Below are 25,777 nucleotides of genomic sequence, written 5' to 3'. Positions count from 1 at the left end.
TCCTTACCTTTCTTTAAGATCAGGGATATACGCGCAGCCGAAAAATAATTAGACATTGAATTACCAGCAGAAAAGTAGTAATTAAACAGGTTCACTAATGATAATTTTACTTCTTCCTTCAGAATTTTATAAAATTCTATCGGTATAGCATCCGGTCCTGGTGATTTATTAAGATTAGCTGATTGTATAGCCTCAAGAACTTCCTCCTCTGAGATAGGTCTGTTAAGCTCTGATAAATTCTCCTCCGAAATATTGGGGAGATTGACACTCGCCCAGAAGTTTAATGCGTTGTCCGCATTAACCTGTGTTTCTGCGTAAAGCCGTTGGAATATGTTAAAAAATGTCTGACTAATATCCTCTGTATTAGTATACTTTATGTTCCCCCTTTTAATAGTCGAGATAATATTCTTACTTTTTCTCACCTTAGCTACTTTGGCCAGAAATTTAGCTGAGGCCCCATAATGACCTCTAAATTGATAATTTATTTTCAATTCATCTTCCTGTGACCTTTGTTTAAAGAAGATATCTCTTTCCCTTTTCAATTTACAATATCTATCCCAGTTATCTCTTGTCTGATCGATATAGAATTTTCTAAGAGCATTTCTAACTTGTGCTGTTAACTGTGATTCTTGCTCCAGCTTTTTCTTCTTCCAAGTGGATAAGTAAAGCTTAATTTCCCCCCTTAATACAGCTTTCGCTGCTTCCCAGAATACCTCAGGTTTACTAAATTGCCCTATATTGAAGGTAACATAGTCCTTCCACTTCTGCTTTAACCAATTGCTGAACTTAGGACTATCCGTCAAAAATCGAGGAAAAAAAAAAGACGTATTCTGGGCCTTAGGGGGGGAGATGGCCACCAAAGTGAAAGAGATTACCGCATGATCAGAGATAACAATATCATAGATGTTTGCTTCTGATCTACATAAGGCAAGTGGTTTAGAGATTAAGAACATATCAATTCTCGAAAATGTCATGTGGGATTTAGACTCACAAGAGAAACTACGCACTTCTGGATTTTTAAACCTCCATATATCAATTAATTTTAATTCATGACAAAAAGACTTAAAATATTTTGCTACTTTGTTATTTTCACGTAGATTTTTTGAGGACAATCTATCTAAAATGGGACATAACGTCATATTAAAATCCCCCCCTAAAACTAAATTAGCTGCTGAAAACAGAAATAATTTACTTCTAATATTTTCCCAGAAAATAGGCGAAAAAGAATTGGGACCATATATATTGCAGATGACAAAATTGCACCTATTAATCTGAATATGTAGGATCAGGTATCTTCCCTCTGGGTCAATCTCCTTCTTCTCAATATTGTAATCTAGATTTTTATGAAACAAGATAGCTACCCCTGATTTTCTTTTAACTCCTGGAGCTGCAACACATTCCCCTACCCATTTACACTTTAATTTCATAGCTTCTGCCAGATTCAAATGTGTTTCCTGCAACAACACAATATCGGGATTAAACTTCACCAGATGTTTAATAATCAATTTGCGTTTTCTAGGCGACGTAATGCCCCCTACATTCCAAGAAAGCATATTAATCCTAACTGCCATTAAATATATTGAAAATATAGGTGCACTGATAAGCTATTTTTAAGCTATGGTCTAAATTAACTTAACCCCAGAGGTGGTAGGGGGAAGAGAGGGGCGAAGAGGGCCGGCGAGAGAGAGAGAAAAAAAAAACAAAAAAACAAAAAAAAAACAAAAAGGGGAAACCCTACATAATAAAAAGAAAACTGCCCATCCTATACCTGTGAAATATTCAATTTTAAAATAATAAGTGCTCAACAACAATATAAATTCTTTTTTCCATTTAACGCTATCAGTGTGCACTGCAACCCTCAAGGACATATCTATAATCATCATAGTAAGCACAAAAAAAAAGAGAAAACACACAAAAAATCAGCGCTTACCCAGACACATAGCGCTTCTATCTTACTTAACATAATTTCAATTTTAAAATAGTTAGTGCTCAACAACAATATAAATTCTTTCTTCCATTTAACGCTGTCAGTGTGCACTGCAAACATCAAAAACATATCTATAATCATCATAGTAAGCACAAAATAATAAAGAAAAAAAACGCACAAAAAATCAGCGCGTACCCAGACACATAGCGCATCTATCTTACTTAGCATAAATTCTCCTATCTAGACCTAAATTAATTTCCCTAGTATATTACAGGGTACTAATAAATTCATGGGCCTCTTGGGGATTATTAAGGATTCGTCTAACCCCATTTTCTTCTAACATAATCTTTGCGGGGTACACAACCCAGGCTTTAAACCCTTTATCAATAATCTTAGTACATAGCGGAATCATCTGTTTTCTTTTGGTAGATGTTTCTATTGAGAAATCTTGAAACATTAATAGCTTGTTTTTTTCAAACATAAATTCCCCCATCTTTCTATATGCTTTTAACAGGTTTACTTTATCCTGGAATCTAAGCAACTTAAAAATGCACATTCTGCTTCTATCACCCCTAGCCATATTTGTTCTACTATATCCGACCCTATGAGCTCTTTCTACCTCTAAGGGTAGTTGTTGTTCCGGGAAACCTAAAGCTTTGGGTAGTAATAAAGAAGTAACCTTTATAAGATCTTCATACTCAGGGGACTCAGGAAGACCAATGATTCTTATATTATTCCGTCTGGAGCGATCCTCAAGATCCTCCAGACGGAATTGTAGACCAGTAATCTTGCCATCATAATCTTGGATTACTTTATCTTGGACATTGACCCGGTCCTCTAAGTCAGAGATCCTATTTTTCGCCTCTAGTATCCTTGAGGCGAATTGCTTGACCTCGTTTGATAGGGAGATAATATCTGTAGAAATGCTGCTGAGCTCCTTCTTAATAATATCAAATTGAGGGGTAAAAACATCGGTTAATTGAGATACTAGACTACCAATGTCCACGTGGGATATAGCCCCCTCTGATACGGGATCCAATGAGGTATCCGCACTCCTAACCTTTCTATTCTTGCCTTTGGGTGGCATTATGGGGGAACTCTGTTTCGTGTGTATAATATATCTTTCCATATATTCTGTGAATACTGATAGTGAGTGTGAAAAGCAATACAATAAAAGAAAATGTGAAAAAAGTGAACAAATCCAAGGGGGACTAGAGTCCCTAATAAGAGTAAAAAAATGTAAGTTAAGCTTCAAGTTCAAGTGTATGTGTGTGTGTTTTTTTTTTTTTTTTTTTTATTATAAGCGTGAGTGTGTATTAAACTATAAACTATACGTGTATATTTATAAGAGTTAGTGTAGTTACGGCCTAATATCTCACCCAATTTATAATTGTGGAAAGCGGGCACCTGTGAGGATCAGCAACTTATATGTATGTAGAAATTAATAAGGGCTATATCCCTTAAACATTCATAATTTAACCAAGATATCTTAGGTATTATAGTGAATCATTTCTCAAATGCAATTAATAAACTTATGCTAACAAAAAAAAAAAAACAAGAAAAATTGCATATACCCATCTATATCAACATAAAAAAAAAAAAAAAAAGGGTCAATTTATTTAACTAAATTTAAGCAATTACTTAACCGTCTAAATCCCTCTCTCTCTTCTCTCCTAAAAAGGGAGACTGTTAAACAGAAAATAAATGCACCATTCTTGAAACATATAATATATCATATAATATGCCAATTGAGGAGAAAAGCCAGATTGCCCAGGCCTAGTCTCTTAGCTCTCTATAAGCCTCCAGGTAGCATAGAAATAACCTAGATAATGAGAAACACCATTTTCAAAGTGGTCAGGAACCGATGTACTGTTGCGTCTTATATCTTAAGGTGAAGTTCAGCTTTATGAACTAATTGTGGCAGTTCTAAATACCATCAGTTGTAATCAGTCCTGCTATACTTTGGCTCCTTGATGTAAGAAATACTCCTAATTCTTCTTTTAGGGAACACTTCAGTCTCTTGTTACCCCTGAACCATCGAAAGGGAAATAGATAAGTAGAAGAAGGGGGGCGGAAAGAGAGTTCACAAAATAGAAGAAATGTCACTTCTCCCTAGCTTATGTCAATTCAGTCCCTCAAATGGGTCACTTAGCCTCATCCACCTCCTGTGAATCTTCAGCTCGCAGGAGCCAAGATACCCCATATGTGTACGCTATGCCTGTAAACCAGGTGTACCTTGTTAGGTATAAAGAAACATTTGGCAGTCCGCTTTGAAAAACCTTGTAGAGGTAAAGCCGGGGTTCCTTCCCGCTATCGGTCAGTCAGGCCAAACAAACATGCAGCTGTGACGCTCTTCACCGCGAGGAGGGCGCGCTCCCCACAGATCTCTCTGCAGGCAGACTACCCCCTCCTACAAGCGGCTACTCCAGTCAGCAAGGCCAACCACTTCACGGGTAATATCTCTCTTACCCGACTTTACTGTCCTTCTCCTTCAGTCTGCCGGTTTTTCTCTGCGGTAGTTGCGGTATCCACCGCCAGGCTTTACCGCCAGTAAAGGGCTTCCTCTGCTCAGACGTAGACTGCGTCTGTAGAACTTGCAACCGGCCCCAGGGATTCCGGATAGCGCAAGCAACTTTTAGCCGGGGGAGATTTCCTAGCTCCCTTCTCTAGAGCGCCGTGAGCCGTGCAGCGTGTCTAACGGCTCCGCCCCCACCGGAAGTCCTTCCAAGTCGTCATCTAGACTGTCTCTTTAAACTGAACAATTTTATAAATTCATATCACTCATATAAAACAGTCCTAATTTCAACATGTTAAATTTTTTTGCACGCAAAACATTAACCTCCTAAGGACTGGGCCCTTCAGACAAAAACTTCCCCAAAAGACCAGAGCATTTTTAGCATTTTTGCCATCACTACAGAAATAGAGCCTTTTTTTTTTTTTACCTTTTAAAACTATATATTTTTTTTAGTAGACAACCCAAAGTATTGATCTAGGCCCATTTTGGTATATTTCATGCCATTTCACCGCCAAATGCGATCAAATAAAAAAAATTAACTTTTTCACAATTTTAGGTTTCACACTGAAATGATTTACAAACAACTTGTGCAATCATGGCACAAATGGTTGTAAATGCTTCTCTGGGATCCCTTTTGTTCGGAAATAGCAGACATATATGGCTTTCGCATTGCTTTTAGGTAATTAGAAGGCTGCTAAATGCCGCTGCGCACCACACTTGTATGATGCCCAGCAGTGAAGGGGTTAATTAGGTAGCTTGTAGGGTTAGTTTTAGCTTTAGTGTAGAGATCAGCCTCCCACCTGACACATCCCACCCCCTGATACCTCCCTGACCCCTCTCAAACAGCTCTCGTCCCTCCCCCACCCCGCAAAGGTCACCCCCATCTTAAAGGGACACTAAACCCAATTGTTTTCTTTCATGATTCAGATAGAGCATGCAATTTCAAGCAACTTTCTAATTTACTCCTATTATTAATTTTTATTTGTTCCCTTGCTATCTTTATTTAAAAAGCAGGAATGTGATGCATAGGAGCCGGACCATTTTTGGCTGAGAACCTGAGTTATGCTTGCTTATTGGTGGGTAAATGTAAGCCTCCAATAAGCAAGTGCTATCCATGCTGAACCTAAAATGGGCTGAGTGCTAAGATTTATATTCCTGCTTTTAAAATAAAGATAGCAAGAGAACAAAGAAAATTTGCTAATTAGAAATTTCATGCTTTAGTTTAAAAGAAACTTGAAAGAAAAAAATTGGGCTTAGTCTGCCAGTATAAAAATATATATTTTTTTAAATTATATATTTATTGCAGGGTAGTATCCCCCTTTACCTCCCAACCTCCCTGATCCCGCCCAAACAGCTCTCTAACCCTCCCCCCTCTTCCTATCTGTGGCCATCTTAGGTACTGGCAGCTGTCTGCCAGTACCCAGTTTGCTGCAAAATAGGCAAAAAAAATTAAAACGAATATATAATACCCATTTTTCTGTTGTGTAGCTGCCCCCCCCTCAATACCCAAACCCCCCTCCCAGATCCCTTTTCCTCAAATTATCCCACATATGACCCCCCTCATTGCCCCTCCTCCCTCCTTCCCCCTCAATCACGCAGCTGGAGTTTTTTTTTTTCTTGTAGCATCGCGTAGCGTTCCCGCTCACTCCCGCCCTCCTCTCGCCTCCTCCAGCGATGGGCCGCCCACCCGCCTCCCTCCTTACGCTCCCACCCACCAACGATCGTTCCCACCGCGGTCCGATGCAGAGAGGGCCACAGAGTTAAAGCTGTTTATTTTCAATCTAACAGGAAGTGCGTGTTTGCACTGTATTGGTCTGTGGCATAGAAGCTCACTAGCCAAAAAGGAAAACTCCCACACATCTAATGGTGGATATGCTCCAAAAGTGTAACGAGCACTGGAACAACAGTGTTCTTGTTTTTAAACTGTAATATACAGTATATTATTTTGATATTTTGATTTTCTAATTAATGAAGCTTTAATTTTGCCCTTAGTGTCCTTTTGAAGCACTTTACAAGTAGTAAATAATTATAGTTTCATTATTTATTTTATCCATTTTCCTGTAATTTAATTCAGAAAATTGGAAGTGCAATGCATGCAGTCATTGGTTGCACACTCTACTAGCCCATTTATAATCATCCCTAATTGGTCTCTGCTGAAAGAAAGACCTAGCTTGCAGCATAGCTTTATGGACAATGTGGGGCCGATTTATTAAGCGTAGCAGATCACGTCCCCCAGACATTGATAAATGCCGACATCATACACTGTCGGCATTTATCATTGCACAAGCAGTTCTGGTGAACTGCTTGTGCAATGCCGCCCCCTGCAGATTTGCGTCCAATCGTCCGCTTGTAGGGAGTGTCAATCAACCCGATCGTATTCGATCAGGCTGATTAATGTCCCCTGCCTCATAGGAGGTGGACGAGTTAAGGAGCAGCGGTCTTGAAACAGAAAACAGGGAAACAGGGGTATACGGCCCCATTCGGGCCGTGATAAATTGGCCCCTAAAACCTTATCGCCTAGATTACAAGTTTTGCGTTATGAGTGGTGCGGTGCTAACGTGCAGTTTTTTCTCACCACTCACTTACCTACAGTGCTGGTATTACAGGTTTTTACAAACCCGGCGTTAAAAGGCAGGAAGTGAGCGTAGAGCAAAATTGAGCTCCATACCGCACTCCAATACCAGCGCTGCTTAAGTGAGCGGTGAGCTGGTTATACGTGCTTGTGCACAATTTCCCCATAGACATCAATGGGGAGAGCCGGCTGAGAAAAAGTCTAACACCTGCCAAAAAGCAGCGTAAATCTCAGTAACGCAGCCCCATTGATTCCTATGGGGAAACACATTTTATGTTTACACCTAACACCCTAACATGAACCCCGAGTCTAAACACCCCTAATCTTACACTTATTAACCCCTAATCTGCCGCCCCCGACATCGCCGACACCTACATTATACTTATTAACTCTTAATCTGCCGCCACCTACATTAAATTTATGAACCCCTAATCTGCTGCTCCCAACATTGCAGACATCTACATTATATTTATTAACCCCTAATCTCCCGCCCCCAATGTCGCCGCAACCTACCTACATTTATTAACCCCTAATCTGCTGCCCCCAACGTCGCCGCCACTATATTATATTTATTAACCCCTAAATCTAAGTCTAACCCTAACACCCCCTAACTTAAATATAATTTAAATAAATCTAAATAAAATTCCTATCATTAACTAAATTATTCCTATTTAAAACTATATACTTACCTGTAAAATAAACACTAAACTAGATACAATATAACTAATAGTTACATTGTAGCTAGCTTAGTGTTTATTTTTATTTTACAGGCAAGTTTGTATTTATTTTAACTAGGTAGAATAGTTACTAAATAGTTATTAACTATTTAATAACTACCTAGCTAAAATAAATACAAATTTACCTGTAAAATAAAACCTAACCTAAGTTACACTAACACCTAACACTACACTACAATTAAATACATTCCCTACATTAAATACAATTACATAAATTAAATTAAATTAGCTAAATTACAAAACCCCCCACTAAATTACAGAAAATAAAAAACAAATTACAAGATCTTTAAACTAATTACACCTAATCTAATAGTCCTATGAAAAAAAAAAAAAACTAAAATAAAAAAAACCCTAGCCTAAATTAAACTACCAATAGCCCTTAAAAGGGCCTTTTGCAGGGCATTGCCCTAAAGAAATCCGCTCTTTTACCTGTAAAAAAAATACAAACAACCCCCCAACAGTAAAACCCACCACCCACACAACCAACCCCCCAAATAAAAGCCTAACTAAAAAAACCTAAGCTCCCCATTGCCCTGAAAAGGGCATTTAGCTCTATTGCTGCCCAAAGCCCTAACTTAAAAAATAAACCCACCCAGAACACCCTTAAAAAATCCTAACACTAACCATTCACTTACCGAGAGAAGTCTTCATCCAAGCGGCAAGATGTCCTCAACGAAGCTGGCAGAAGTGGTCCTCCAGACAGGCAGAAGTGGTCCTCCAAACGGGCAGAAGTCTTCATCCAGACGGCATCTTCTATCTTCATCCTTCCGACGCGGAGCTGCTCCATCTTCAAGAATTCTATCAGCCAATCAGAATTAAGGTAGAAAAAATCCTATTGGCTGATTCAATCCTATTGGCTGATTGCATCAGCCAATAGGATTTTTTATACCTTAATTCCTATTGGCTGATAGAATTCTATCAGCCAATCGGAATCTAAGGGACGCCATCTTGGATGACGTCACTTAAAGAGATATTCATTCAGCAAGAAGACTTCGTTGGAAGAGGATGCTCCGCGCCGGATGTCTTGAAGATGGATCCGCTCCACGCCGGATGGATGAAGATAGAAGATGCTGTCTGGATGAAGACTTCTGCCTGTCTGGAGGACCACTTCTGCCCGTCTGGAGGACTACTTCTGCCGGCTTTGTTGAGGACATCTTGCCGCTTGGATGAAGACTTCTCCCGGTAAGTGAATCTTCGGGGGTTAGTGTTAGGATTTTTTAAGGGTGTATTGGGTGGGTTTATTTTTAGGTTAGGGCTTTGGACAGCAATAGAGCTAAATGCCCTTTTAAGGGCAATGCCCATCCAAATGCCCTTTTCAGGGCAATGGGGAGCTTAGGTTTTTTTTTAGTTAGGCTTTTATTTGGGGGGTTGGTTGTGTGGGTGGTGGGTTTTACTGTTGGGGGGTATTTGTATTTTTTATTTACAGGTAAAAGAGATGATTTATTTGGGCAATGCCCCGCAAAAGGCCCTTTTAAGGGCTATTGGTAATTTAGTTCAGTTTTTTTATTTTGGGGGGGCTTTTTTATTTTGATAGGGCTCTTAGATTAGGTGTAATTAGTTTAAAGATCTTGTAATTTGTTTTTTATTTCCAGTAATTTAGTGGGGTTTTTTTGTGATTTAGCTAATTTAATTTTATTTAATGTAGGTAATTTATTTAATTGTAGTGTAGTGTTAGGTGTTATTGTAACTTAGGTTAGGTTTTATTCTACAGGTCAATTTGTATTTATGTTAGCTAGGTAGTTATTAAATAGTTAATAACTATTTAGTAACTATTCTACCTAGTTAAAATAAATACAAACTTGTCTGTAAAATAAAAATAAATCCTAAGATAGATACAATGTAACTATTAGTTATATTGTAGCTATCTTAGGGTTTATTTTACAGGTATTTAGTTTTAAATAGGAATAATTTAGTTAATGATAGGAATTTTCTTTAGATTTATTTAAAGTGAATGTAAATTTTTTGTTATTAAATTAAACCTACTTGCTCACAATATTATATATATTAAAACCGCAATATTATTTTTCGAATATAAATAATCTTTATCGTTTTATTTCAATTCCAACTTATCTGCGTTATAATCATTGAACTCCTCCCAACCGTCTTCTTCCTGTATCTCACCCCGATTTCCCCTGCATCATTTCAATATTTACCAGCCACTCGATGACGTCTGTTTGAAGCTCGTTCACGATCAGTGGTGACATACGCGCATGCGTATAGCAAACAAAATGCTATAAACCTTGGCACCTCGTTTCCCATTGCGCATGCGTTTAAACTCTGTAAAGTATATTATAAACAAAGTATTCAACGAGCATTGAGTATGCTACGTCATGGAGTAGTTCATGCATGCGCTGTTAAAGCGATTGATGTAGCGAACAACCGGCCTGACACCCCAGGGGTGAAAAAAATATTAAGAAAGCGAAGTGTCAATCATAAATCAAATGTGGGACCAAAATTGCAGGCGGAGGAATCGGCGATAAGAATTGCAAGTAAAAATATATATATTTACTTTTATATAGAGATTGTAAAAATATGATGAATTAAACTAACCTTTATTTTGGCAATTACACACTTTGATGAAGAGCAATTCGGTTGACTTTACATGCACTTTAAATTATATTTAAGTTAGGGGGTGTTAGGGTTAGACTTAGGTTTAGGGGTTAATACATTTAGAATAGTGGCAGCGATGTTGGGTGCGGCAGATTAGGGGTTAATAAATGTAGGTAGGTTGCAGGGACATTGGGGGAGGGAGATTAGGGGTTAATAAATATAATGTAAGTGTCGGTGATGTTGGGGGCAGCAGATTAGGGGTTAATAAGTATAATGTAGGTGGCGACGATGTTAGGGGCGGCAGATTAGGGGTTAATAATATTTAACTAGTGTTTGCGAGGCGGGAGTGCGGCGGGGCGGGGGTTAATATGTTTATTATAGTGGAGGCGATGTCTGGAGCAGCAGATTAGGGGTTAAATATGTTATTATAGTGTTTGGGATGCGGGAGGGCCTCAGTTTAGGGGTTAATAGGTAGTTTATGGGTGTTAGAGTACTTTTTATCACTTTAGTTATGAGTTTTATGCTACGGCGTTGTAGTGTAAAACTCATAACTACTGACTTTAAAATGCATTACGAATCTTGTCGGTAGAGGCTGTACCGCTCACTTTTTAGCCTCCCAGGACAAACTCGTAATACCGGCGCTATGGAAGTCCCATAGAAAAAAGGCTTTACGAACTTTACGTAAGTAGGTTTGCGGTAAGGCCAAAAAAAGTGTGCGGTGCCCCTATACCTGCAAGACTCGTAATAGCAGCGGACATAAAAAAGCAGAGTTAGGACCTGTTAACGCTGCTTTTTTACCTTAACGCACAACTCGTAATCTAGCAATAGGTTTTTTTAAAAAAAATGTTTTTAAATCATATCTTTGTCTAGTATTTGTTAGTGTTTAATGGTCATTTAGGATCAGTTTGCAGTTATTTTAGCAGTAATGCTATCATAAAGGTTTGGTTATTATAAAGAACATAAGTATACACCTGAATAACTAGGATTAGCATTCGGTTATATCATATATGGTTTGCTTTGAGGCTTATTCATCAATGGAACCTTTGAGAGTGGGGAAGGTGGTTGGTACAGTTATAACAGTGGGTATTGCAACATAATTACCATTGCCAACATGTTCTTAGCAAATCCAAAATGAATCGGTTTTTATTTATTTTAGATTTTTTGTTTTATGTGACAGGTCAGAGTGGCATCACACTTTTTTGCAAAGCCACAAATTATCTGATTATCTGTAAAATATAATTCTAGTAAATGACTTCTTCATCTCTAAAACAAAGGTGTAATATTTTATTTTATGCTCTACAGAACGGCGGTGATTCTTTGCTCAGCATTAATGATGAGGTTGACAAAATAAAACTGGTAAGTAGAGTTGGTTGTTTGCTTCTCATTCTTAAGTGTAACTTTAAATTATTTATGTTGAATAAAAATGCGTGAACATGTTTAACAATTTAAGAAAATATAAATGTGTGATGCAAAATTATTAGCTGGTACAAAATTGTATCCTTTCAACATGTTGGCATTTAAAATACTTAGTAAAATGCTTAGTAAATGCCAGGCTATAAAAATAGCAAAAGAGAAAAAGATAGGCAGGCACTACTCGGGGTGTAAAGTAAAAGAAAAAAGATCTTTATTAGCATCCAATAAAAAATCTAGGAAGCAATTAGCACCAGAAAAAGTGCAGACAAACAGACAGTTAATGAGAGACAAACGGCCTGACGTGTTTCGCACCCCCTAGTGGCGCTTAATCATAGGCCTATCTTTTTCTCTTTGGCATTTGTGTTTGGGGCTGATCTCCCTGGCTACGGCACTCCGGTATAGCCGGCTTTCTATTGGATGACCTTTTGCCTCCTTGTGTGTTCCGGTTCAGGATTAGTGCAGCCGCACGCTGTGGTTTTTCTCCTGCATATAAAAATAGCAAAGTTGGCATTTAAAATACCAAAGTAAATGCGAGGCTACCGGAATATCAAAGTGCTACTTACTGTTAACGTAAGCATAATTTACATTTTTAATGGCTAGGCATTTGCAGTTTCGTGAGCTGTGGAATGCGGAAGAAGGCAGCCACTCGTGGCATTCGGTCCTTTTCGGAGACGGATTTCGTCTTGTGAAGGGCAACACAGATCTGGATTTGCAAAGACCTTACTGTGTCGCACTTTTACCGAAGAAGTCCAGCTCCAAAAAGAGCCAAATGCTGCAAGCAGTCCCCTTTTTCTGCAGCTATCGAATTTTCTAAATGCAAATGCCTAGTATCTGCTTTCATGCAAGAGGACAAAGATGGATGGGACACAACTATCCACATTTTTCTGACAAAGAACATTGTACTTTATGTCAAAATGCACTGCCAATTCTTATAGAAAATATAAAAGTCAAGCACAAGCTGAAATAATAACATAAGACAACTCTTTGCAGCTGTTTAAATTGCACAATGTCAAGTTTTATTTGGGTCTGTGCCCAAACAAGGTGACCTTCTGCATTTCTCAATGTGTGCATGCTAGCAAAAAAACACTTTTGTGACTATGTTTATGGATTACAGTTAGGAGGAAAACATTGCATACATTTGTTTTACAACAACTGCCAATGAGTGTTAGCTCATTTAGAACATGAAATTCTTACTATTTATAACTTGTATAGTATAATAAATAATTAAAAAAAAATCAAAGCAAAAGGGTGAATGCTGTGATACCCAGCAGACAGAATATCTCATCTCTCTCTATATAAAATAAGATGGAACTTAAGTGCCAGGGTCTGTAACTAAACCTTACTGGATCCCAGGAAAAAATACATATGCCAAGGCTCTCTTTCTCATTTCAACTGCACCCCTACAAAACACTATTTTCTGCTAATAGGTATCTTGTTCCACCATAAAAGTTACATAATTAAAAGCACACCTGAATAATAACAGATACCATATTCCACAATCTATTAACTTGGGGCTGGATGAGTGGGTGCCCTAGAAGGCTGGCCCCATCTCAGCTGAAACCTCTAGTCAAGCCCATAACTAGCTAATTAGTGCAGTGTTTTTGGCTGAACATAACCTTTTATTAGAGTCTAGAACAAGATCAACTATTTTTTGTTAAATACATTCTAAAATGCATTGTTAAGGTGACACATGGCCTGCTCACTGGGTACGTTTCCACCTCTTAGCCAATAGCCATACTTGCCCTTCGGAATTATGCTGCATGGCTAGCACACTATTGCCTAAGAGGTAGAAACACCACCTCATTGAAAAAATTGCGTTTTGTAGCCGGGGGGGGGGGGGGTTGTGCTTAGCTCGACATTAAAAGCAGGCAAATAAAGGTACTTTCAGCAGGAAGATTTTTATACTACTTGACTGAAAATCCCCATTATTTATAGCACCGGTAAATCCTAGCATTTAAAAAATGCTAGGATTTACCATCCATTTAAGACCATGAATTTAGTTCCCCAAATTAAAAAATTCAATATCGAACCAAGTAAATTTTTATAGACCTGAGTTACATTTAGTTACTTATTTATAATATATAAATAATAAGAATATTTAAAATATAATATTTAAAAATTATAAAGCTAATTTGATGTAACACGTAAAGGAAGCATTGTATATAACATGTCAGGCTGAGAACCATAGTATTGCAGACTAGAAGGCTAATAATTAAACTGATAGAGGATAAAGGATTCTGTCCAGGGTTCTAGAACGTTGTGCTGCTTATGTTTAAAATAATAATAATAATAGAGAAAAGAATAAACGAGAGGAAGTATTATATTTTGTTTCAACAGCCTTTTTATGAGGTCAGATGTTCACAAAATGTATGCATGCTTTCCAAATTTAAACTTAAAAATGAAAACTTGGGATGCAGGGGTGGGGTTTCAGAGGCAGAGTCTAGGCATTCTAACGGCTAGATTTGGAGTTTTGTCGGTAACGACCCGAAAAACTAACGCCCGCGTTTTACTGGCCGCACCATAAAAATAACTCTGGTATCGAGAGTCCACATAAAGGCTGCGTTAGGCTCCAAAAAAGGAGCGTAGAGCATTTTTAACGCAGCTTCAACTCTCGATACCAGAGTTGCTTACGGACGCGGCCAGCCTCAAAAACGTGCTCGTGCACGATTCTCCCATAGGAAACAATGGGGCTGTTTGAGCTGAAAAAAAACCTAACACCTGCAAAAAAGCCGCGTTCAGCTCCTAACGCAGCCCCATTGTTTGCTATGCGGTAACCCTTCCGACTTCTGCACTTAACACCCTACCATGTACCCCGAGTCTAAACACCCCTAACCTTACACTTATTAACCCCTAATCTGCCGCCCCCGCTATCGCTGACCCCTGCATATTATTTTTAACCCCTAATCTGCCGCTCCGTAAACCGCCGCTACTTACATTATCCTTATGTACCCCTAATCTGCTGCCCCTAACACCGCCGACCCCTATATTATATTTATTAACCCCTAATCTGCCCCCCCACAACGTCGCCTCCACCTGCCTACACTTATTAACCCCTAATCTGCCGACCGGACCGCACCGCTATTATAATAAAGTTATTAACCCCTAATCCGCCTCACTAACCCTATCATAAATAGTATTAACCCCTAATCTGCCCTCCCTAACATCGCCGACACCTAACTTCAAACATTAACCCCTAATCTGCCGACCGGAGCTCACCGCTATTCTAATAAATGTATTAACCCCTAAAGCTAAGTCTAACCCTAATACTAACACCCCCCTAAGTTAAATATAATTGAAATCTAACGAAATTAATTAACTCTTATTAAATAAATTATTCCTATTTAAAGCTAAATACTTACCTGTAAAATAAATCCTAATATAGCTACAATATAAATTATAATTATATTATAGCTATTTTAGGATTTATATTTATTTTACAGGTAACTTTGTATTTATTTTAACCAGGTACAATAGCTATTAAATAGTTAAGAACTATTTAATAGCTAAAATAGTTAAAATAATTACAAATTTACCTGTAAAAGAAATCCTAACCTAAGTTACAATTAAACCTAACACTACACTATCAATAAATTAATTAAATAAACTACCTACAATTACCTACAATTAACCTAACACTACACTATCAATAAATTAATTAAATACAATTGCTACAAATAAATACAATTAAATAAACTAGCTAAAGTACAAAAAATAAAAAAGAACTAAGTTACAAAAAATAAAAAAATATTTACAAACATAAGAAAAATATTACAACAATTTTAAACTAATTACACCTACTCTAAGCCCCCTAATAAAATAACAAAGCCCCCCAAAATAAAAAAATGCCCTACCCTATTCTAAATTACTACAGTTCAAAGCTCTTTTACCTTACCAGCCCTGAACAGGGCCCTTTGCGGGGCATGCCCCAAGAAGTTCAGCTCTTTTGCCTGTAAAAAAAAAAAATACAGTACCCAAGCCCCCCAACATTACAACCCACCACCCACATACCCCTAATCTAACCCAAACCCCCCTTAAATAAACCTAACACTAAGCCCCTGAAGATCATCCTACCTTGTCTTCACCATACCAGGTTCACCGATCGGTCCAGAAGAGCTCCTCCAATGTCCTGATCCAAGCCCAAGCGGGGGGCTGAAGAGGTCCATGATCCGGCTGAAGTCTTCATCCAAGCGGGGCAGAAGAGTTCTTCCATCCGATTGAAGTCTTCATCCAAGCGGCATCCATCCGGAGCGAAGCGGCAGCATCCTGAAGACCTCCACCGCGGAACATCCATCCTGGCCGACGACTGAACGACGAATGACGGTTCCATTAAATGACGTCATCCAAGATGGCGTCCCTCGAATTCCGATTGGCTGATAGGATTCTATCAGCCAATCGGAATTAAGGTAGGAATATTCTGATTGGCTGATGGAATCAGCCAATCAGAATCAAGTTCAATCCGATTGGCTGATCCAATCAGCCAATCAGATTGAGCTTGCATTCTATTGGCTGTTCCGATCAGCCAATAGAATGCGAGCTCAATCTGATTGGCTGATTGGATCAGCCAATCGGATTGAACTTGATTCTGATTGGCTGATTCCATCAGCCAATCAGAATATTCCTACCTTAATTCCGATTGGCTGATAGAATCCTATCAGCCAATCGGAATTCGAGGGACGCCATCTTGGATGACGTCCCTTAAAGGAACCGTCATTCTGCAGTTGGACGTCGCCGGAAGAAGATGGGTCCGCGGTGGAGGTCTTCAGGATGGAGCCGGTCGTCATCGGATGAAGATAGAAGATGCCGCTTGGATCAAGATGGTTGCCGGTCCGGATCGCCTCTTCTTCCCGGATAGGATGAAGACTTTGGAGCCTCTTCTGGACCTCTTCAGCCACCGGATGATGGATCGCCAACCCCCGCTTGGGTTGGATGAAGATTTTGGAGCCAGGACGGATCTGTGATACCTGGTGAGGTGAAGACAAGGTAGGATGATCTTCAGGGGCTTAGTGTTAGGTTTATTTAAGGGGGGTTTGGGTTAGATTAGGGGTATGTGGGTGGTGGGTTGTAATGTTGGGGGGCTTGGGTATTGTATGTTTTTTTTTTACAGGCAAAAGAGCTGAACTTCTTGGGGCATGCCCCGCAAAGGGCCCTGTTCAGGGCTGGTAAGGTAAAAGAGCTTTTAACTTTATTAATTTAGAATAGGGTAGGGCATTTTTTATTTTGGGGGGCTTTGTTGTTTTATTAGGGGGCTTAGAGTAGGTGTAATTAGTTTAAAATTGTTGTAATATTTTTCTTATGTTTGTAGATATTTTTTTATTTTTTGTAACTTAGTTCTTTTTTATTTTTTGTACTTTAGCAAGTTTATTTAATTGTATTTATTTGTAGGAATTGTATTTAATTAATTTATTGATAGTGTAGTGTTAGGTTAATTGTAGGTAATTGTAGGTAGTTTATTTAATTAATTTATTGATAGTATAGTGTTAGTTTTAATTGTAACTTAGTTTAGGATTTATTTTACAGGTAAATTTGTAATTATTTTAACTATTTTAGCTATTAAATAGTTCTTAACTATTTAATAGCTATTGTACCTGGTTAAAATAAATACAAAGTTACCTGTAAAATAAATATAAATCCTAAAATAGCTATAATATAAATATAATTTATATTGTAGCTATATTAGGATTTATTTTACAGGTAAGTATTTAGCTTTAAATAGGAATAATTTATTTAATAAGAGTTAATTTATTTAGTTAGATTTAAATTATATTTAACTTAGGGGGGTGTTAGTGTTAGGGTTAGACTTAGCTTTAGGGGTTAATACATTTATTAGAATAGCGGTGAGCTCCGGTCGGCAGATTAGGGGTTAATAATTGAAGTTAGGTGTCGGCGATGTTAGGGGGGGCAGATTAGGGGTTAATACTATTTATTATAGGGTTAGTGAGGCGGATTAGGGGTTAATAACTTTATTATAGTAGCGCTCAGGTCCGCTCGGCAGATTAGGGGTTAATAAGTGTAGGCAGGTGGAGGCGACGTTGTAGGGGGCAGATTAGGGGTTAATAAATATAATATAGGGGTCGGCGGTGTTAGGGGCAGCAGATTAGGGGTACATAGGGATAATGTAGCTGGCGGCGGCGTGCGGACGGCAGATTAGGGGTTAATAAGTGTAGGTAGCTGGCGGCGACGTTATGGGGGGCAGATTAGGGGTTAATAAATATAATACAGGGGTCGGCGGTGTTAGGGGCAGCAGATTAGGGGTACATAAGGATAACGTAGGTGGCGGTCGGCAGATTAGGGGTTAAAAAAATTTAATCGATTGTCGGCAATGTGGGGGGGCCTCGGTTTAGGGGTACATAGGTAGTTTATGGGTGTTAGTGTACTTTAGAGTACAGTAGTTAAGAGCTTTATGAACCGGCGTTAGCCCAGAAAGCTCTTAACTACTGACTTTTTTCCTGCGGCTGGAGTTTTGTCGTTAGATGTCTAACGCTCACTTCAGAAACGACTCTAAATACCGGAGTTAGGAAGATCCCATTGAAAAGATAGGATACGCAATTGACGTAAGGGGATCTGCGGTATGGAAAAGTCGCGGCTGAAAAGTGAGCGTTAGACCCTATTTTGAGTGACTCTAAATACCGGCGGTAGCCTAAAACCAGCGTTAGGAGCCTCTAACGCTGGTTTTCACGGCTTCCGCCAAACTCCAAATCTAGGTCTAAGGGATTAGCTCACTGCCTGTTTTCATGAGAAGATAGGAGGGTGGAATTGCTGTACAAAAGTCTGATTTCAGTGAGATGATTGGCTCTCTGTTTATGAGTTGCCCTCAAAAGCATATTGGGGAAAACAATGGCGTTCTATGCAAACAAATATTTTGTGTTTTAAACAAAAGACAAATATTTTATACAATGCACTATTAAAAAATATAAATAAAAAAACAAACTATAAAAAATTTTAGGAAAAAGTTATCTTGGCGTTAGCCAGTAACATAAAGTACAAAGTGAGAATTAAACTACCTTGGAAGCCTTCACACTCTGCTTCAAGAGCAAATTATGAAGGAGCAGATGACAAATCGAATCTCATAAACGTGTTGGTAACATTAATAAGTACGTCCTTTAGACATTCCTTCTGCAAGAGTACAAACCTCTGGTGAAAAGAAGCATTTGTGAACATTCTAATAGAATTCAAGATCCAGGAAAATGTCTAATAAATATTCACAGCCAAATGTTATAAATGAAAAAACAAACCAGACGGCACGTTACAGACAAGAAATAACTGACTGATAATTCATGTATGAAGCTTTTATTTGTGTTTACCTAATGATGGTTGTTTTTCCATCACGGGCTCTGATTTCCTTAATAAAAACTGTGTCCTTTTTCTTTACTAAATGCAAATCTCTCCTTCCTTGTCAGACCAAAAACAAAGCTTGTTAAGGCTCCAAATATGTGTCGGTAAGTCTAACAGTCGTATAGTGCAATAGTGACGTAAACATCAATGCTGGGAAACATAACTGCTTCAAAAATATCGGCAAATGGTGCATATTTTTATATATCTTTTTTTTTTTTTTTACTAATGGAAATCCATATTGTTTTATTTTAACTAGAAAGAATCACTGATCAAAATTTTCCCCAAATTCTGCCTTATAAAACTGGTGAAATAGATTACGTACTACTAGTGTTATTTTATAATCAGCAAATAAATGCATTACATAGGTTTAATTCCTACTAGAATACATGTATATATGAATGAATGGTCATTGTAACCATAAATCATTTTAATTAAAGGGGCAAGTAAAGTTGGGCAGTTACATCTACGCATTTGAAGAACAAGTTTTTGTTTTTTTAATGCAAATATGTTATATTAAAGGAACACAAAACCAGTCCCTTAACAAAAAAATTTTATGTATAAAAAAAGTTTTTATACATAAAATCACCCCTCAACCTTTACCCTCACTTACCTTACACGCGGTTGTCCCATGCATGGAGTCATGTTTTTTACAGGCAATCAGATGCCGTAACACTCACATCTATTGAGAATAAAGTTCAAATTGATACTGAACCCACATTTTTTCTTTCATGATTCAGATAGAGCATGCAATTGTAAGTAACTTTCTAATTCACTCCTATTATCAATTTTTCTTCTTTCTCTTCGTATCTTTATTTGAAAAGCAGGAATGTAAGCTTACGAGCCGACCCTTTTTTGTTTCAGCACCGTGGATAGCACTTGCTGATTGGTGTCTGCATTTAACTACCAATCAGCAAGTGCTAGCCAGGTGCTGAACCAAAGATGGGCCAGCTTGTAAAATTACATTCCTACTTTTTCAAATAAAGATACCAAGAGAACGAAGAAAATGTGATAAAGGAGTAAATTAGAAAGTTACTTAAAATTGCATGCTCTATCTGAATCATGAAAGAAATAATGTGGGTTCAGTATCCCTTTAAGCTGCTTTCAGTCAGGCCTTTTTAGTGATGGGTCTGGCATGATACTCCCATTACTTATTTTAGCTAATTTTCCTGCAAATGAACTGAAAATTGTGAGTTTTCCATTTTTAGAAATTGGTAGAGCACACTATAGACTTTATAAGCCTAACCCTGCCACATATTTGTCCCTAATTAGTGGGTAGTGGGTAAGTAGTGGGTGGTGAGGTTAGACTATTGAGAAAACAACAGCAGCATACCAAGTGTGTTAATTAATTAAAAAATATCACACTCATCTGGTATGTTAAAGGGACAGTAAAGTCAAAATTAAACGTAAATTGATTGGACAGAACATGCTGTTTTAAACAACTTTCCAATTCACTTCTATTATCAATTTTGCTTAGTTATTTTGTTATCCTTTGTTAAAGAGTAAGCTCAGGAGTGTGGATGTGTCTTTAGCCATCTAGCAACAGGGTTTGTATCAATATTAATAGCAATGTTATACATAGTTACAAACATTGCTGCCATAGAATCCTATAGACACGTGCACTCTGATAATTGCTTACCTAGATTTACTCTTCAGCAAAGGATACCAATAGAACAAAGCACATTTGATAATAGGAGTAAATTGGAAAGTTGTTTAACATTACATGCTCTATCTGAATCATGAATGTTTAATTTAGGCTTCACTGTCCCTTTAATTTATCGCAAGATGGTGGAACAATCTTGCAATTGAGTTTACTGTCCCTTTAAAAGTAGACTTTATAATACATCAATCATATTTCTAATAAAGAATTGTATATTAAAAAATATAAAAAATAAGGATTTTACCCTCATTTCTAGGCTCTGTTAAAGTAGATTATATTGAAACAACATACTTAAAAGGGCATGAAACCCAAAAAATGTCTTTCATGATTCAGATACAGCATACAACTTTAAACAACATTCCAATTTACTTCTTTTATCTACTTTGCTTTGTTCACTTAGTATCCTTTATTTAAAAGCATACCTAGGTAGTCTCAGGAGCTGAGAGCTAGCTGCTGATTGGTGACTTACCAATTTTTTTTCCGTTAGCTCCCAGTTGTGCTTTCCTGCCCTTCAATAAAGGATACAAAGAGAATGAAGCAACAGTGATAATATAAGTAAATTGGAAAGTTGTTTAAAATGTTATGTTCTATCTGAACCATGAAAGAAACATGTTGGGTTTTAATGTCACTTTAAGGCACACTCTACGTCCATATTTTTGGAGCTTCTTTCTATTCATAAACTTATTGTTGTTAAGTCTTTAAAAAAAAAAAAAAACATAACTTGTAATCATGCAGCAGGAAGAATATTCAACCTCAGGTTTACTTGATTTACTAAAAACTTTTTTATGTACCAATGAATCCTGGTTAATAAGATAAATTAATCAATGGAATACCCATTAAAAACAAAACAACTTACCATGGCCTTAAAGGGACAGTCTACAATAGAATTGTTATTGTTTTAAAAGATAGATAATCCCATTATTACCCATCCCCCAGTTTTGGATAACCAACACTGTTATATTAATATACTTTTTACCTCTGTGATTACCTTGTATCTAAGAATCTTCTGACAGCCCCCTGATCACATGACTGTGACTATATAAAATCTACTTTAGCGTGCTAACTCTTAAATAACTCCCTGTGCCTGAACACAGTGTTATCTATATGGCTCACAGTCTCTTGTTGTTAAAAGCAATTTAAAAAACATGTTATAAGAGGCAGCCCTCAAGGGCTTAGAAATTAACATATGAGCCTACATAGGTTTAGTTTCAACTAAGAATAACAAGAAAACAAAGCAAATTTGATAATAAAAGTAAATTGGAAAGTTTATTAAAATTACAAGTCCTATTTGAATAATGAATGTTTAATTTTGACTAGACTGTCCCTTTAAGTTTATAAAATCATGGCAGTTTGAGAATACAGGTGTTTTGCTAGATGTACGTAAATTTACAAAACCTTAGTGTATACTGTTAATTGGAAAGTTTATTTGGTAATTATATAAATTGAATTCTGCACTCTTGTGCCTCTTGTGGTATTATGTCACTATTGCACTGGGTTCTCCAATGTTTCACTGGCCTGAACACATTTAAAATATGATTTTCCATTTTTAGTCATGTGATTTCTTTTGGATGATGCTAAAGTTTGTTTTTGGTTGATTCTGTTTTCCTTTTTTATTTCTTTTCTTTTCAGGCATAGTACCATTGATCTATATTCTCTGCCATTTATTTCACGTGGTCTTGGTGTTTCACCACCCTGCTTTATCATAACAGCATGTGCATCATCTCTTAACAGATTATTGTTCATTTTGGAGAATCCTAAAAGTTTAACCTTCCTTGAGTTACATATTGACAAATGTTTTTTGGGGTTTTTTTCCCCCCCAAACGTTAAAAAAGACATGAAAGTCAATATGAAACTTAAATAATTCAGATAGAATATGCATTTTTAAGATATTTTTCATTTTTTTTCTATTATCAAATGTATTTTGTTCTTTTTGTATTGTTTATTGAAAAGCATACGTAGGTTGGCTCAGGAACTACTGGTAGCTCGCTGCTGATTGGGGGTTACAGACATGTGACTCTTGTCTTTAGTTCGCCACATGTATTGATCTAGCTTGGGAACTGACCTTAAAGGGATATGAAACCCAAAAATGTTATTTCTTTCATGTAATTAGCAAGAGTCCATGAGCTAGTGACATATGGGATATACATTCCTACCAGGAGGGGCAAAGTTTCCCAAACCTCAAAATGCCTATAAATACACCCCTCACCACACCCACAAATCCGTTTTTACAAACTTTGCCTCCTATGGAGGTGGTGAAGTAAGTTTGTGCTAGATTCTACGTTGATATGCGCTCCGCAGCAGGTTGGAGCCCGGTTTTCCTCTCAGCGTGCAGTGAATGTCAGAGGGATGTGAAGAGAGTATTGCCTATTTGAATTCAATGATCTCCTTCTACGGGGTCTATTTCATAGATTCTCTGTTATCGGTCGTAGAGATTCATCTCTTACCTCTCTTTTCAGATCGACGATATACTCTTATATATATACCATTACCTCTGCTGATTTTCGTTTCAGTACTGGTTTGGCTTTCTACAAACATGTAGATGAGTGTCCTGGGGTAAGTAAGTCTTATTTTCTGTGACACTCTAAAGCTATGGTTGGGCACTTTTTTATAAAGTTCTAAATATATGTATTCAAACATTTATTTGCCTTGACTCAGGATGTTCAACATTCCTTTTTTTCAGACAGTCAGTTTCATATTTGGGATAATGCATTTGAATTAATCATTTTTTCTTACCTTAAAAATTTGACTTTTTCCCTGTGGGCTGTTAGGCTCGCGGGGGCTGAAAATGCTTCATTTTATTGCGTCATTCTTGGCGCGGACTTTTTTGGCGCAAAAAACCTTTTCTGTTTCCGGCGTCATACGTGTCGCCGGAAGTTGCGTCATTTTTTGACGTTCTTTTGCGCCAAAAATGTCGGCGTTCCGGATGTGGCGTCATTTTTGGCGCCAAAAGCATTTAGGCGCCAAATAATGTGGGCGTCTTATTTGGCGCTAAAAAAATATGGGCGTCGCTTTTGTCTCCACATTATTTAAGTTTCATTTATCATTGCTTCTGGTTGCTAGAAGCTTGTTCTCTGGCATTTTTTCCCATTCCTGAAACTGTCATTTAAGGATTTTGATCAATTTTGCTTTATATGTTGTTTTTTCTCTTACATATTGCAAGATGTCTCACGTTGCATCTGAGTCAGAAGATACTTCAGGAAAATCGCTGCCTGGTGCTGGAGCTACCAAAGCTAAGTGTATCTGCTGTAAACTTTTGGTAGCTGTTCCTCCAGCTGTTGTTTGTATTAAATGTCATGACAAACTTGTTAATGCAGAAAATATTTCCTTTAGTAAAATACCATTACCTGTTGCAGTTCCATCAACATCTAAAGTTCAGAGTGTTCCTGATAACATAAGAGATTTTGTTTCTGAATCCATTAAGAAGGCTATGTCTGTTATTCCTCCTTCTAGTAAACATAAAAAATCTTTTAAAACTTCTCTTTATACAGATGAATTTTTAAATGAACATCATCATTCTGATTCTAATGATTCTTCTGGTTCAGAGGATTCTGTCTCAGAGGTTGATGCTGATAAATCTTCATATTTATTTAAAATGGAATTTATTCGTTCTTTACTTAAAGAAGTCCTAATTGCATTAGAAATTGAGGATTCTGGTCCTCTTGATACTAAATCTAAACGTTTAGACAAGGTCTTTAAATCTCCTGTAGTTATTCCAGAAGTTTTTCCTGTTCCTGGTGCTATTTCTGAAGTAATTTCCAGAGAATGGAATAATTTGGGTAATTCATTTACTCCTTCTAAACGTTTTAAGCAATTATATCCGGTGCCGTCCGACAGATTAGAGTTTTGGGACAAAATCCCTAAAGTTGATGGGGCTATTTCTACCCTTGCTAAACGTACTACTATTCCTACGGCAGATGGTACTTCCTTTAAGGATCCTTTAGATAGGAAAATTGAATCCTTTCTAAGAAAAGCTTATCTGTGTTCAGGTAATCTTCTTAGACCTGCTATATCATTGGCTGATGTTGCTGCAGCTTCAACTTTTTGGTTGGAAACTTTAGCGCAACAAGTAACAGATCATGATTCTCATAATATTATTATTCTTCTTCAACATGCTAATAATTTTATCTGTGATGCCATTTTTTATATTATCAGAGTTGATGTCAGGTTTATGTCTCTAGCTATTTTAGCTAGAAGAGCTTTATGGCTTAAAACTTGGAATGCTGATATGTCTTCTAAATCGACTCTACTTTCCCTTTCTTTCCAGGGTAATAAATTATTTGGTTCTCAGTTGGATTCTATTATTTCAACTGTTACTGGTGGGAAAGGAACTTTTTTACCACAGGATAAAAAATCTAAGGGTAAAAACAGGGCTAATAATCGTTTTCGTTCCTTTCGTTTCAACAAAGAACAAAAGCCTGATCCTTCATCCTCAGGAGCAGTTTCAGTTTGGAAACCATCTCCAGTCTGGAATAAATCCAAGCCTTCTAGAAAAGCAAAGCCAGCTTCTAAGTCCACATGAAGGTGCGGCCCTCATTCCAGCTCAGCTGGTAGGGGGCAGATTACGTTTTTTCAAAGAAATTTGGATCAATTCTGTTCACAATCTTTGGATTCAGAACATTGTTTCAGAAGGGTACAGAATTGGTTTCAAGATAAGACCTCCTGCAAAGAGATTTTTTCTTTCCCGTGTCCCAGTAAACCCAGTGAAAGCTCAAGCATTTCTGAAATGTGTTTCAGATCTAGAGTTGGCTGGAGTAATTATGCCAGTTCCAGTTCTGGAACAGGGGCTGGGGTTTTATTCGAATCTCTTCATTGTACCAAAGAAGGAGAATTCCTTCAGACCAGTTCTGGATCTAAAAATATTGAATCGTTATGTAAGGATACCAACATTCAAAATGGTAACTGTAAGGACTATCCTGCCTTTTGTTCAGCAAGGGCATTATATGTCTACAATAGATTTACAGGATGCATATCTGCATATTCCGATTCATCCAGCTCACTATCAGTTTCTGAGATTCTCTTTCCTGAAGTTCATTGATTCCTCAGACAAGGGTAACCTTTTTGGGTTTCCAGATAG

At 37.5% G+C, this 25,777-nt stretch overlaps 1 protein-coding gene across 2 annotated transcripts in view; it reads left to right on the top strand.

The window, feature by feature from the left end:
• DAB2 (DAB adaptor protein 2) overlaps nucleotides 1-25,777 on the top strand; it is a 347,304-nt gene that overhangs the window by 197,351 nt on the left and 124,176 nt on the right. For both annotated transcript variants that reach the window (XM_053701226.1, XM_053701225.1), the window contains exon 8: nucleotides 11,604-11,657. In XM_053701226.1, the coding sequence (XP_053557201.1) occupies nucleotides 11,604-11,657 (54 nt within the window). The remainder of the gene's footprint in view (nucleotides 1-11,603; nucleotides 11,658-25,777) is intronic.

This window comes from Bombina bombina, chromosome 2, assembly GCF_027579735.1.
Source record: "Bombina bombina isolate aBomBom1 chromosome 2, aBomBom1.pri, whole genome shotgun sequence".
Taxonomy (NCBI): domain Eukaryota; kingdom Metazoa; phylum Chordata; class Amphibia; order Anura; family Bombinatoridae; genus Bombina; species Bombina bombina.
Note: the sequence above shows the minus strand (reverse complement) of the source record. Positions and strands in the feature narration are given on the sequence as shown.